The 13,000-nt window shown below is 36.4% G+C and overlaps 1 protein-coding gene across 5 annotated transcripts in view; it reads right to left on the reverse strand.

The window, feature by feature from the left end:
- Positions 1–2,147: 2,147 nt before the first annotated feature.
- The window catches only part of LOC129727715 (insulin-like growth factor-binding protein complex acid labile subunit), a 472,653-nt gene continuing 461,800 nt past the window's right edge, over positions 2,148–13,000 (reverse strand). For all 5 annotated transcript variants that reach the window (XM_055685798.1, XM_055685799.1, XM_055685796.1 and 2 more), the window contains 4 exons: positions 4,263–4,409; positions 3,967–4,123; positions 3,779–3,907; positions 2,148–3,699 (listed from right to left, as the gene is read on the reverse strand). In XM_055685798.1, the coding sequence (XP_055541773.1) occupies positions 3,527–3,699; positions 3,779–3,907; positions 3,967–4,123; positions 4,263–4,409 (606 nt within the window). In that variant the 3' untranslated portion in view covers positions 2,148–3,526. The remainder of the gene's footprint in view (positions 3,700–3,778; positions 3,908–3,966; positions 4,124–4,262; positions 4,410–13,000) is intronic.

Raw genomic sequence — 13,000 nt, forward strand, 5'->3', positions numbered from 1 at the left:
TTTCACTAGTAGGTACATGTTTGCAGGGCCGTTTTAAGGATTGTGGTGGCCCAGGGGCCAAGTATCTTGTGGGGGTCTTCTTTCAGTTGTCAAAATTTCAAAAAAGGAATATGTTATACAAAAATATAAGTTAAAGGAAGATTTTGGAACCACGAGTTAGTTTTGTTAATATTCCGAAGTGTATCGTTTATTTTTTATTTTGAAAATTTTTAATTAGTCATGAGTCATGAGAAGTGAACTTTTGTAAGGGGCCCGGGGGCCATAGCCCCCTTGGATCACCTCTAAATCCGGCTACGCAAGTTTCAATATTAACACATCACAAATCCCTAACAATATTTTGTACTTATCCTATTGAATTAGCTGAATCCGTTGCATACTCGAGTGCCTCTACAGCATATTCAGTATTCTTTTCATACAAAGCACACCAGTTCTAGCGAGGAAATCGATGACAAAACACATAAGATACACATTTTGATTGAGCAAATAACACTGGTCAACAAAACCAAAAAAGTTGCCTTAAAGCTTAAAAAAAGGACACAAAAATGGTTAAAAAGCCTAAAACTCTCATTTTTTCCAGTTTATGCGCTAGAGCAAAACCTGTGTTTATCAGTGTAATTCAAACTTGCTCTAGAGTCAGTACATGGTAGCTGGCAGAGAGCGTGGGAGTCCCCGTGGCGTTGGTGCTGAGGTGGAGATAGATGGGGAACGATTTGAAGTGGTTGACGAATTCGTTTATCTTGGTACGCTTCTGACATGTGACAACGATATGAGTCGTAAAGTGAAACGACGAGTTGCAGCTGCGAACAGGGCTTTCCACGGACTGCGTAACCAGCTAAGGTCCCGTAGTTTGCAAACTCGCACAAAACTAGCGCTGTATAAGACGCTGATACTCCCGGTGGACCTTTACGGACATGAAGTATGGACGCTGAAGGAAGCTGATCGACGAGTGCTTGGAGTTTTTGAGCGTAAAGTTCTGCGAACGATACTTGGCGGTAAACTAGAAGATGGAGTGTGGCGCAGACGCATGAATCACGAGTTGTACCAGGTATACAAACATGCTGATATAGTAAAGGTAATACAACGGGGCAGGCTTCAGTGGGCTGGACATGTAGCCAGAATGCCTGACGAGAGCCGCCAAAACTATCATCAGTAGAGAAGTAGGAAGAGGCCGTCGACTCCGTGGTAGGCCTCGCACGCGGTGGATGTGCGCGGTGGAAGAAGATGCACAATCTGCTGGTGTACGAGGAGACTGGAGAACGGCTGCCCAAGACAGAAGAAGCTGGACATCTCTAATTCGTTCGGCCCTAGACCGGTTACATTACCTTCTCTTGGGTATTCTGATTTCATGTGTGCGAAAAATGAATTAATTTTGGAGAATTTGAAACTTTAATAATAATTAGAACATGTGTATAAATATTTATGAAACACTAGTATTATATAAATTATTTTTATGAATAGTTGTTTGAAAAAAGACGGTTCAAAATAAATATTGAAATTATTTTTAATCGCCACGACGAATGAGTAAATATTTTGATTTTAAATTTAAAACGCCGTATAGCACATTAATATCTCAAACAAACGCACCACGATAGCTTCAGTGGGCTTTGTTAAGCCTCTCAACGTTTGTCGCATATGGCAAGGATAACCTTATGCAGCTTTCATTGAACCTCGCAGCCTAATGAACGACAAACGGACAAAACAAATAAAAATAATTGAATGGTCCAAAAAAATTGAACAAAAAATCAACAACATTCAAACTGTTCTTGTTTAATTAACACGAAAAATGGAAACAACAAACCGGTGACCAACCCGTCGCTTGATCCGAGTTATTATTCGTTCTCCGGGTAGTTTTTCGAAGCAGCTGAGACCCAAGCGATGCAACAGCAGTGCAGCGCGACTAGCAAGTAAATTATCCGCTTTATTAGTTTTGCTGTGCTGGTGCTGTCGCTCGTTGCTGCTGTAATCCACCGAAAAACAAATACTTTGATACTGCTGGCTGATACTGGAGATTAGTGGAGTCAGTGAAGCTGGGAATGATATCAACAGTTACGTCCAAAGAATGGACTTACCTTTTTCTATACGTTCATAATTGAGCAAATTGAATGTCATCGGAATGATATGTTGGGAGCAATTTTTTGCAAAAAATCTTATATTGATATATTTAAAAAGTATTTTTTTATTGAACGAGCAATCTTAATCTTAACAAACTGAGTTTACTCTGATATCGAATCTAGAAGGTTTCCTCTCTATAATTATTCTCACTTAGTATAAATCTCGAACATTCAGCGTGTTTTTTTTTTCTCTGCTATCGAGCTTTTCCGTGTCAAAAGGCTCAAAACCGTGAAATTCCACGACTTTCGCAGTTTTTTATGACTCTTTGCTGGTTACCACACATGTTTGCCCAGGAATAGCTTTCCGAGTTGTTGTTTTGAGAATTGTTGAACACATCGTGAATTGAAGGCTAGAAAAATTTGCGAATTTTGCGGAAGAAAATGAAACATATTTCTTGTAATCTTTGGTGTTTTTACAATTTTTAATCCACAATTGAATACAATTTTTCCAACGATAATTAACGAACTTGTTTTATTTTTTCTATAATTATTCCTAGGGAAAAATATTGGTTAAAGAAAAATGTAAACTTATTTGGTAGCCAACTTAGCAGATAAATAATTTTTTTTTCTCAGACAATCGCGTCAACTGAACCGCGTGGAAACACTTTACTATTCGATCCCTGCCTGTCAATGCTGGGCTGCGACATAATTCAACACACCACGCAGTGCAAGCTCCCCCAGCTTGCGATGTGACTAACCGACCCTTCGACGCTTTCTACATCCATTATAACACCACAATCTTCTACTCGTAAGTCGATAGAGAACTGGATAAAAGTGCTAGGAGGGATACTACAAGACACTACAAGGAAAGGTAAGGAAAGGGTGGGGGCACATTTCTCGGTTGTTTGTAGATCTATTTACAGTTTGTGTCTCGCTTAAGCAATCATTTGTCACCGGTGCTTTTGTTACACGTCGGATAAACGGCCATTAATAGCTAATTACAATTAGTCAAGATTAGTTTGTCGTAATTCTCTCGTAATCTTGCTAGTGGATCCACGCCTACGCTTACTCACTAGGGTGGGATGGCTACGGGGGACAGGACAATAGGGGAAGGCAGTGGAATCTTAATCGAATAAATACAAACTCACAGATCGTTTATTTACACACACGCAGACACATAATGCCTTATTTTAGGCGACTCCGAGTCGCCATCAGGTTTTAGGGTTGCGTTCCTAGAACGCATCCCTTTTTTTATTGTTCCTTAAAATACCACGTGGAGGAGGCGCTGCTGACCCTCCGGAAGTACTACTACCGCTGCCCAAGCTACTGCTGGTAGTGATGGCGCTCGAGGGTGTACCGAGACCCACAGCCGAGGTTGACGAGGAGTCGTCTCCGATGATGGCTACGGTCGTGAGTGTGGTGGTAGCACTCGTAGTGCCAGTCGCACTCTCCTGGCCATCACCGTGCGCCGTTCGTTAATCGAACCGTTCAATGACGTTGCCCGAAGGCTTGCTAGGTGGCGGTGGTGGCGGCGGGATGCACATCTCATCAATCGTGCAAACTCGATCGGTATATGGGAATTTGAAATTAATTTCGCTACCCGTGGTTAGTAGTGATGTTTCGGTTCCGTTCTTCTCCAGAGTGGAGTCTGTTCGAAAAAAAAAATATATATATAAACGAGTTTAGTTAGCGAGGTTTGAAACAAGCTTCCTGTTATCCCGTCTCACCTCGTTTCTCTTCGTGGGTATAGTATCTTGCCCGATGTCTTGAAAGACAGATTGCCGTCGATACGACAATTATCGCCAGAACAACGAACACAAATAACCCGCAGAAAGCGAGCAAACTGACACTTCCGGCTGTAAAGGGGAAAATCGTAAAAAACTTGGCTGATTCGGTTTCCCCAAAAAGTCTGTACCTTGTTCGAGAAAATTGTGCGACGTACTGGCGGCGTCGTGGTCCTCGTCGACAATGACCTCCATGCAGTCTTCGATGGCAAAGTGCTCCAGGTCATCGATCGAGATGCCTCGCAACCGCTCCGGTAGAAAGCACTCCGGTTTCTCCCTCCAGGGTAGCTGCGGGTTTCGAAGAAAACGGCACACGGTCGTAAAATTGAATCAACCATTTTTCCCTATTTCTACCGTTATATAATCATGCATCTGCATCGCCAGTAAATGCCAAATAAGAAAATGCAAAAAAAGGGGCACTCCTTACCTCACCGGCCATCTCGATTATCGCTCCCATGTGACACCGGTCGCATATGAGTGGATTATTATCCATCCTTAGATCGTCGATGTGGGACAACTGGGTGGCGTAGCGGTCCTCAATCCCGGACAGTTGGTTGCGCGAGAGATCCAGCAGCTGGAACGAACGGAGATGAATTTATTTTTTCCAGCATATTTTGCCTTTGGATGCGATAATGACAGACGGGACGATAGTTGAGTTGACTTTTTTTCAATTCTACGCTTTGACGGATATAATGAGGTTTCTCTAGCTTTAGTATGGTATGAAGAGCATTCTGCTTTCGAGTTGAAAGTCCCATAACTATATAATACGGTATCTGCATATAAATTAAAATAGAAGATTTTTGAATATCATTCTACTACTTGAAAACTGGTTGACACAAATAATGAAAAAATCATCGGAAAAGTTTTTGCAATGATTGCCGAAAGTTTTTTTTTCGTTCTATGACACAACTGGATGAACAACTAACATAAGCGCAATAAATTTCAACAATAAAACAATCGTTGAACGCTCATCTAGCCCACTTTTCATCGTTGGAAGCTGTTCTTCAATCATTTTTTTACTGATTAGGAAGCTCCCTTAGAAATCACAGATGATATTTGGCATAAGAGAATATCGTTTTTATGACAGCAAATAAATGTTATCGGACTAAAATATATTATTTGCATTTGTCAACTTAGGAATACTGGAGCAGGAGATCGGTAAAGAAAAAATCTACCTCAAAGCATCGTAGCACTTTTGATATTTAGTTTTGAAATCAGTGTAATATGTTAATACTGATTTTCGATTTGAAGGGTATTTTCTTGGTTCGTTTTGTTTAATAAACTGATTCGTACTAAAATATATATTATCTTTAAAAACATCACGTATCACTTTCGCCGGATTTCGGCTGACAAGTCTCAAATTTTAACATTTTTTTACACCCGTTGTCGGGAGTTCTTGTTTTTTACCAGATAAAAGATTATGAATGAAACTTGCGTCCACCGCTTCACTCACACTCGAGATTTTCAAAAGAAAAAAAAATATTTTTTGGATGATGGTTCTTCATAACGCAAAGCAACTTCTTGCAAAGATAAGTTCTCTTTGACTTCAATACCCTCCTGATGATAATAAAAAAAATCTGATGATAATAAAACGGACACCCTACCGATTACCGAATTATTCTGTTAAAAAATTTATGCTGCTTTTTTGACATCTAAAATTCAATATTGTTTTTGGGTATTTATTTATTTTCATTTTTTATGTGTTAGAATTTTAGAATTTTACCATAAGTTCATGAAATATGAATGTTTAAAAATAAAAGTTTACAGATAAATCTCTATCAATACAAAAAACGAAATAAAAAAAGTTAGTAATGGAAAGGTCAACCTATTTTAACATTTACCATCGCATGATTTCTGAATTGGTTCCATCTTCAACTGAAAAAAAAAAACTGATCGAGATTGATTTTTGCCGTAGAATTACGTCTTACGATATTTGACGTAGAGTTACGTTTTAAAGCAAATAGAAGGCGTCACAAGCATCTTTCAATTTCAAATGCTTATAATTTTTAATTTTTCAACTCATTTCTTTCGATCATGTAATAATCGATTGGAAAATAAGCTGTGCGTCCACCAAAATACCGCAAATTGTGATTTAATGATCGGAAAAATGTAGAGTCTTGCTGAACGCAGATCCCGATCATTCAGAGTGGAAAATAATGACAAATATAACCAAATATGGGTACTTTTGGACCCGGGATGATATTCTGAGGTCGGAAATCGACTCAATGCCGCTTAGAACTTTAAAATTGTGCACTCATGTTTGTGGAAAACAAGGTAAAATGGCCGGATACCATCTAATATGAGTAGTTTTGGAATAAGGATGATGCCCAGTGGCCAGAAAATCACTCCAGAAGTCAATTTTAAGTGGATGGATGGAAGATGGTAAGTTTTAGCTCCTGAAAACTGCTTAAAACGGCTGAATATCACCTAATATTGGTATTTCTAGAGTCAAAAAACCAACCCAGAAACCGAAAATCGACTCCAGACGTCATTGCACAGTGGTCGGAAAAGGCAATTTGACGAACTTAATTCATTTGTGCTTAAACGATTGATGTAAGCCAAAGATAATGTTCTAAAGAATTGTTCACAAAAATATAACGGAAATGTTGATAAGAAAATTTTTTGTTTTCAGAAGATGCTAAGTTTATATCAGATTTCACAGAAAGTGAAAACGAGACAGATGAAGATGATATAAATAATTAACAATAAACATTGCTGTAATGCGTTCATTTTACTCACGTCGAATTACTGATGGATGCACCTATCAACAACTAAATATACCTAAGAAGTGTTCTCGAGTTATCTGTTTCATAAATTCACAAATCATCGTTCAAATTGGTGCGTTTTTGTATAGAAAACTCTAGAAACATACCTACATAAAACATCACTCTACTCATTCATTTATAAATTGTCAAGTATCAAAGTTTAACTGGTTTATAGTACAAGGTCTAAGCTTTAAAAAAAGTATTTGATGATGTGTACCGGTTTGCCTCTTTCTCCCCTATATGCATTTGAATATGCGAAATAATTTAATGAAAAAACGCTCTAACTTAGTATAGAACGATTGTAGCTTCATGCTGTCTTCGAAAGAAACCTGTATTTTTATGTTGGTCATATTTGCCTAGAATATTATGTGTACGAAACAAAAATATTTCAAAAGTTATACTAGAAAAACTAAATTTGAGGGGGTTGACAGAGGAAATGCTTCGTATCTCAATAAATAGACATCATAGAAATTTGATGTCTTCTACAAAGTTTCATATTTTGAAAAGTTCTACAACTTTACTGAAGAAATTATTTATGTATCTTCGCTGTATCAAAAGTTAGATTTTTTATTTTTATGATAGTAGGCCATGATCAAAAAATTTTCTTATCAACATTTCCGTTATATTTTTGTGAACAATTCTTTAGAACATTATCTTTGGCTTACATCAACCGTTTAAGCACAAATGAATTAAGTTCTTCAAATTGCCTTTTCCGACCACTGTGCATTGTGAAATCAAAGATGGGGACTTCCAGTTACCAGAAAACAGCCTGAAATGAATGATCTGCCCCAAATTTGGATATTTCCGGAATCGAGATGATGGCTAGAGACCGGATAGCAACCCAGAAGCTATTTTGCAGATAGTGACTTCCGGTTCCCGGAAATCAGCAAAGTACAGCTTAATATGGGAATTTCCAAAAATTGATTCCAGATGCCATTCTGAAATCCAAGATGGCTACTTCCGGTATCTGGAAAACAGCTACAAATGGCTAAATATTTAATATGAGTATTTTCGAAACGAGGATGATACCCAAGTAACACACGTTGTTATTGAGCAGTTGAGATAACTCCTCTAATACAACCTGCAGTTATAGATTTCGGTTGACATTACTTTTTCCATGACATCTCTATCACCAGAAAAGCGCAAAAACTGAAGGCTACTTGAACAAGTATTGGTATTTTATGGAGTATTATAAAACATGAAAGTAAGCCAACTTGTTAGACCGAAGCTGTAAAATACATCTCGAGTACCAATATGGTAGAAATACGTTGAAAATAGGTTATTTTTAAGTTGTGATTGCTAACTAATCAAAACATCGTTGACGCAAGCATAAAACTTCAAAATAAAAATATCGCAGAACGACACTGATTTATATCAGGAACAATAATAGAACAAAAATAGATTATGCATTACAGAATGTTCACTGATTTATTTCATTGCGAAGAGTCAGTTTACCCCACCACCGCATGGGCTTAGTTTGTAAACAACTATCTGGCATCTCTTTCTTACATGCGTAGTAAACCGCAATGTTCTTTTTTTCCTTGGGTAGATCTGCACTGACCCAGTGTAATGAAGAAATTCGCGCATTCGTGGGTCAGAATTCGCCATAACAAAGCGCATGCGCAAAGGCGTTGCTATGACAACATTTAACCAGCGCATGCGCAAATGTATTGTTACTCGCAGTGCAACCAGTTCGATGATCGTTTTTGGCAGTGGCACTTTCAATCAATTATAAATTGATGATGAAAAGCAATGTTCAACCTTTCAAAATTAATTGTTTCTGTCGCTTGAATATTGAAATTGTTTTCGCATAGTTTCAACGTTATCTAGACATAGAATAATTCAAAACTAGAAAACGTTGTTAGATATACGGTAACAAAAATTAGAGTGATATTGGTTGCACTGTAAGCGTTTGTTTACCTTTTCATGGCGCATGTTGACCCACCTCGAATAGGTTTATAAAAATTGTTTAAATAATTTCATTAACAATTCGATCAAGTAGTTTTACGTTGGCTTTCGAATACCATTAATAGGAAAAATAGTTTACAGGTACGTAGTATTGTTCCCAAGCAGCAAAATTTGTTTCGATTATGAACTTTGTGCATTACAGCAACAAATTCTTATGCGAAATTAAGTTGCAGTTACATCTCAGTTTCTTATACAATGACAAAAAAAGCGTAGGAGGTGGAGCCAATTGCAACATTTTCGTTGTTTCAACACAAGTTTCAAGAATGAAACCGCAATGTGTATGAACTAATGCATGGAATTTGATAACAACATGGTTAATGCTGCGTGGTAAAATTTCAGCTACAATAGAAACTTCATGGCGTTGTGGTAAGATTGTAAAATGGCAAATGGTTAGAATGGAAAGAGAATGTCTGTATAGCGATTTATTTTTGATTATTTCCAGAAATTTGAGGATTCAATTCCAGTTATCAATTTCTATTCACTTTTCTCGTTTGCACTATTTACGTCATTTGCTGTAGAAACACTTGCAAGTTCTTGGCTCAGTTTTAAATATTGCTTCCCTTATCATGCTAATGGTCATTACCAGTTTTAATTTTGCTTCTTCAATTCATCAGTACCTCAGCGTGACAATGAAATTCAAAGCAATTTATCACATTTCGTTTTAGAGACCCACACTTTTTGGACGACTTCTAGTCCAAGTACCCGAAAGTTACAACGCAGTAAATAACCTCATCTCAAAAACAAATATAGGACGAACGATCGAGCAAAAGTTGCTGTTACATGGCTTCAGAACATGACAGCAACTTTTAGAAGTATTTTTGTGTGTTTGTTTTTTGTATCCCGCAAGCATCACGTTGGCAACCTATATGCTCCACCCACTAGATCTATTCAGTGAAGGTTAGGTTTTCAAATGCCGTTTACACGTTTCAACAACAAATCCTACCTCGCGAATTACGTTGTTGGTGTGAAGATTTTTGCAGCAGCGATGCAGCTTTAGTTGTTGCTTGTATCTTTACAATTTCATCGTAGTAACAAAAAATGTTTCCTAAATCCTCTGAATTTCATTAGTGCAACAAATGATCACAATTTATTTTTTTTTTATTATGTTTCAATTGTTGCTTGGGTTATTAGACGTATAATATTAAACGCGCGCGGCTGTTCTGGCTGGGCATTTCATACACAGTTTTTCTAATACATAGTGAAAACATCTGGAGGACAACTTTAAGACAAGTGTCATTTATGTCATAGTTGTTGTTTGTTCAACTCATGATATTTAAAAACATCTGCAAAACCAGGAAAAAATGAGTTTGTGTTCGAAATGTGGTTGAATTACTGATGAAAAACATCTCGCAAATGTTGTATTTGAAGTTGCTTTCTGTAATGTTTTGATAATATCATAAACACAAGTTACAGATAAGCAGCAGCAGTTTATATTCGATAATATATTAAATACACTTATGCTATGGAATAACATCTCGAGAACAAAAATATAACAACACAAGTTTCAAATTGCGTTATAGTATTCTTATATGACTACTGTCATTGTGAATTATTTTCTAACATGTTTTGTGTGTTACTTGGGTATCCAGCGGTTATAAATCGACACCAGATGTTATTTTGTAATTTTTTTAGCACAAGCGAACTTGAATATAAGACGCCCTCGAAATAACATATCTTTCATGTAGCATCACTACATAAAAAATACATTTTACATCAATATAACGTACATACCATGGAACGGTGTGAAATTGATCAATTTTCATAAAAATTTCCAATTAACTAGCTTCATGTACATTCTTCCCAAAAAAGTATAATTTTCAAACAAGTACTGGTATGTGCTACAGTAAACCTCTGTGGCTATTTGTGAAATTTCTATCGTCTACTTCATGAAATAAATTCGATAATTCTATAAGATACTATGGGGTAAATTGGGGTGAAATTGATCACCATTCTAATCCATACATTCTTTTGGCAATGTGCTTTTTTTTCGATATGCTTAAGATAAATGATGATTTCTTTGCTGAAAAATATCATTTACAGCTAGTTTGGAAACGAAAATAACGATATTTCAGGTTAAAATTTGTTTATTTTGGTTCACGAACTGCTTGTTGCTAAATTTGCTGTTATTTGATCGTCGTTTAACCGATTTCAATTCGGTTTGTTGCAAAAGCTCAAAAACTAGCTCTGAAATGTAAATCTTCGTGGTTTCCTGCGAGTCATCAGTATTTCTTTAATGGTATGGAATGATCATTATTGAAAATTACATTTTTTGAGCTTTTATCGAACTTTACTCATTTCTCCAAATTTAACGTAATTAACCCTCAACTAAGATTACTTCAAGTAAATTCAATACTTTTTTTTTTGTTATTTGGAAACTTGTTTGATTAAATTTGATTGAGGTTTGACTGAGTTAGAAGAGTTTTTCGAAAATATGAAAAATTGCACCGGGCATGCAAGGGTTAACATTGACAGGTATGTGAATCATGCAAAAGGACATGTTAACATTGCCTAGAGTTGTAAGCAATATCTTTTGATTAGTATTTTTTATCACGAATTTTCAGGTGATCAATTTCACCCCATTCCACGGTATTTTTAATACGTTCAGATAATTTCGGAATTGGTATTAAAACTTCTATAAACAGTATATTGTTTACCTCAATCTCTCAGCCGGGCTTGTCATTTCTCTTCAGAGATTCACTAGTGTGTAGGAGAATATCTTTCATTACGAAAACAACTGCACTTACACTGTACACTGAGCCAGGATTGGAATCTGGCAGAACGAAATTATTAGCGCTCTCAGGGTTTGACCAATCGGTTTGCAATCTTCTACAAAGTTTCTTGGTATAGTTAGGGCTTTTATTTGGATATTTGAATGAGTTCGGAATTTAGCCGCGAAGGTGGCGTGGCAATGATAGAATATCAGAGCGTTGGACTGTGTATTCCATGCAATTAATACATAGCAATTGTATTTTTACATGAAACCTCACTGCAGTGCTTTCACTTTGTGTCTCTAATAGCGAATTTCTTTATTCAACTGGGACACAACTGACAAACTGACAAACTTTGCGGTGCTCCCAAGTAAAAACTGAGTCAAAATCAAGCGAATAAAGAAGCTAGGTTAGCTCCAGGTCAAAACTGGGTGAGCAGTGGGAATGAGGGAATACGCCAAAAGCATATATTCTACCTTTTGCATCAGATTTGTTACTTAAAAATTAATAACATTCTTCTCCAGTCAAGTAACAACACATGCTGTCATGTGTTTTGCACATGTTACGAGATCGCCATTATGGCCGTTATAACTACACGCAAAATTTTCATTTGTTCCTTTAAAAGCAATAACGAAAAATGCTTTTTTTTGCATTGAATTTATTACTAAAACCCTAAATTAATCCACCTAGCGGTGAGACCCAGCCTTTCTCCTTCGAACTTATACTTTGTTAAAATATATTTACTCCAACACTTAAAAAATACACCTTGATTATTTCTGCTGGATTTGTTATTCATTCTAAACAAAAAATTTTTGGTAGCCAACAGCACAACTATACCGAACATTTAAAATTTAACATATCATCAGATTCGTGCAACACTGGCACAACTCAAAATTTTGCATTTTTGAGTTTTTGATGGCAAACGATAGGAATCATCTTCATACTTCATTTTGAAATCCGATTTTGCGACACCTGTTTCTTTAAATAAGTCGTGTAATCTTTGAAAGAAGAGATTTTCAATATTTTAGAAGAGATTTTCATTTATTTTCATTTTATTTTTATTTCATATTTCAAAGAAGAGATTTTCAATATTTTCACAATTTAACACATAATGGATAAAATAAAAGTCCGATTACGCTGGTCAACACAAGTGTTGCCTCGAAGGTCAAACTAAGAAAAAATGAAAAATTATAGCTTTTCCTGTAAATTTTTTTCTTTCTAGGGCAACTATTATGAGCTTTAGAGCAGCATTTTTTTCGATTTTGTCAACCAGTGTTATAATCAAATTAAATGGGTACCAATGAAGCAACTAAACCTCCAATTTAAAACAGAGATTGTTGAAACCAGTGATGCCATCTTTGGCAAAACGAGTTAATTTGATAAAGTTTTCTGAACACATTTCTTTTCATAACCTTCGAACTACTTGTTCAATCATCATAAAATTCGTTATTTAAGGGGTTTTAAAGACAGCCCGTTCATTTGGCACCTATTTTGTTCAAATCGGTTGTGTACTTTCTGAGATAATGGAGTTTCATAACTTTTAGATTTTGATACATAACAGACAAAGCTACAGTCCGATTATAATAAAATTCAATAAGGTTTTATCAGGCAACTAGACCTTTCTATTGCAACTAATTTTGTGAAAATCGGTCCATCCATCTCTGAGAAAAGTGGGTGAGTTTAAGCAGTCTTAGAAACATGTTTCTTGTCAGAGCCTGATTTCA

This window comes from Wyeomyia smithii, chromosome 3 (assembly GCF_029784165.1).
Source record: "Wyeomyia smithii strain HCP4-BCI-WySm-NY-G18 chromosome 3, ASM2978416v1, whole genome shotgun sequence".
NCBI lineage: Eukaryota > Metazoa > Arthropoda > Insecta > Diptera > Culicidae > Wyeomyia > Wyeomyia smithii.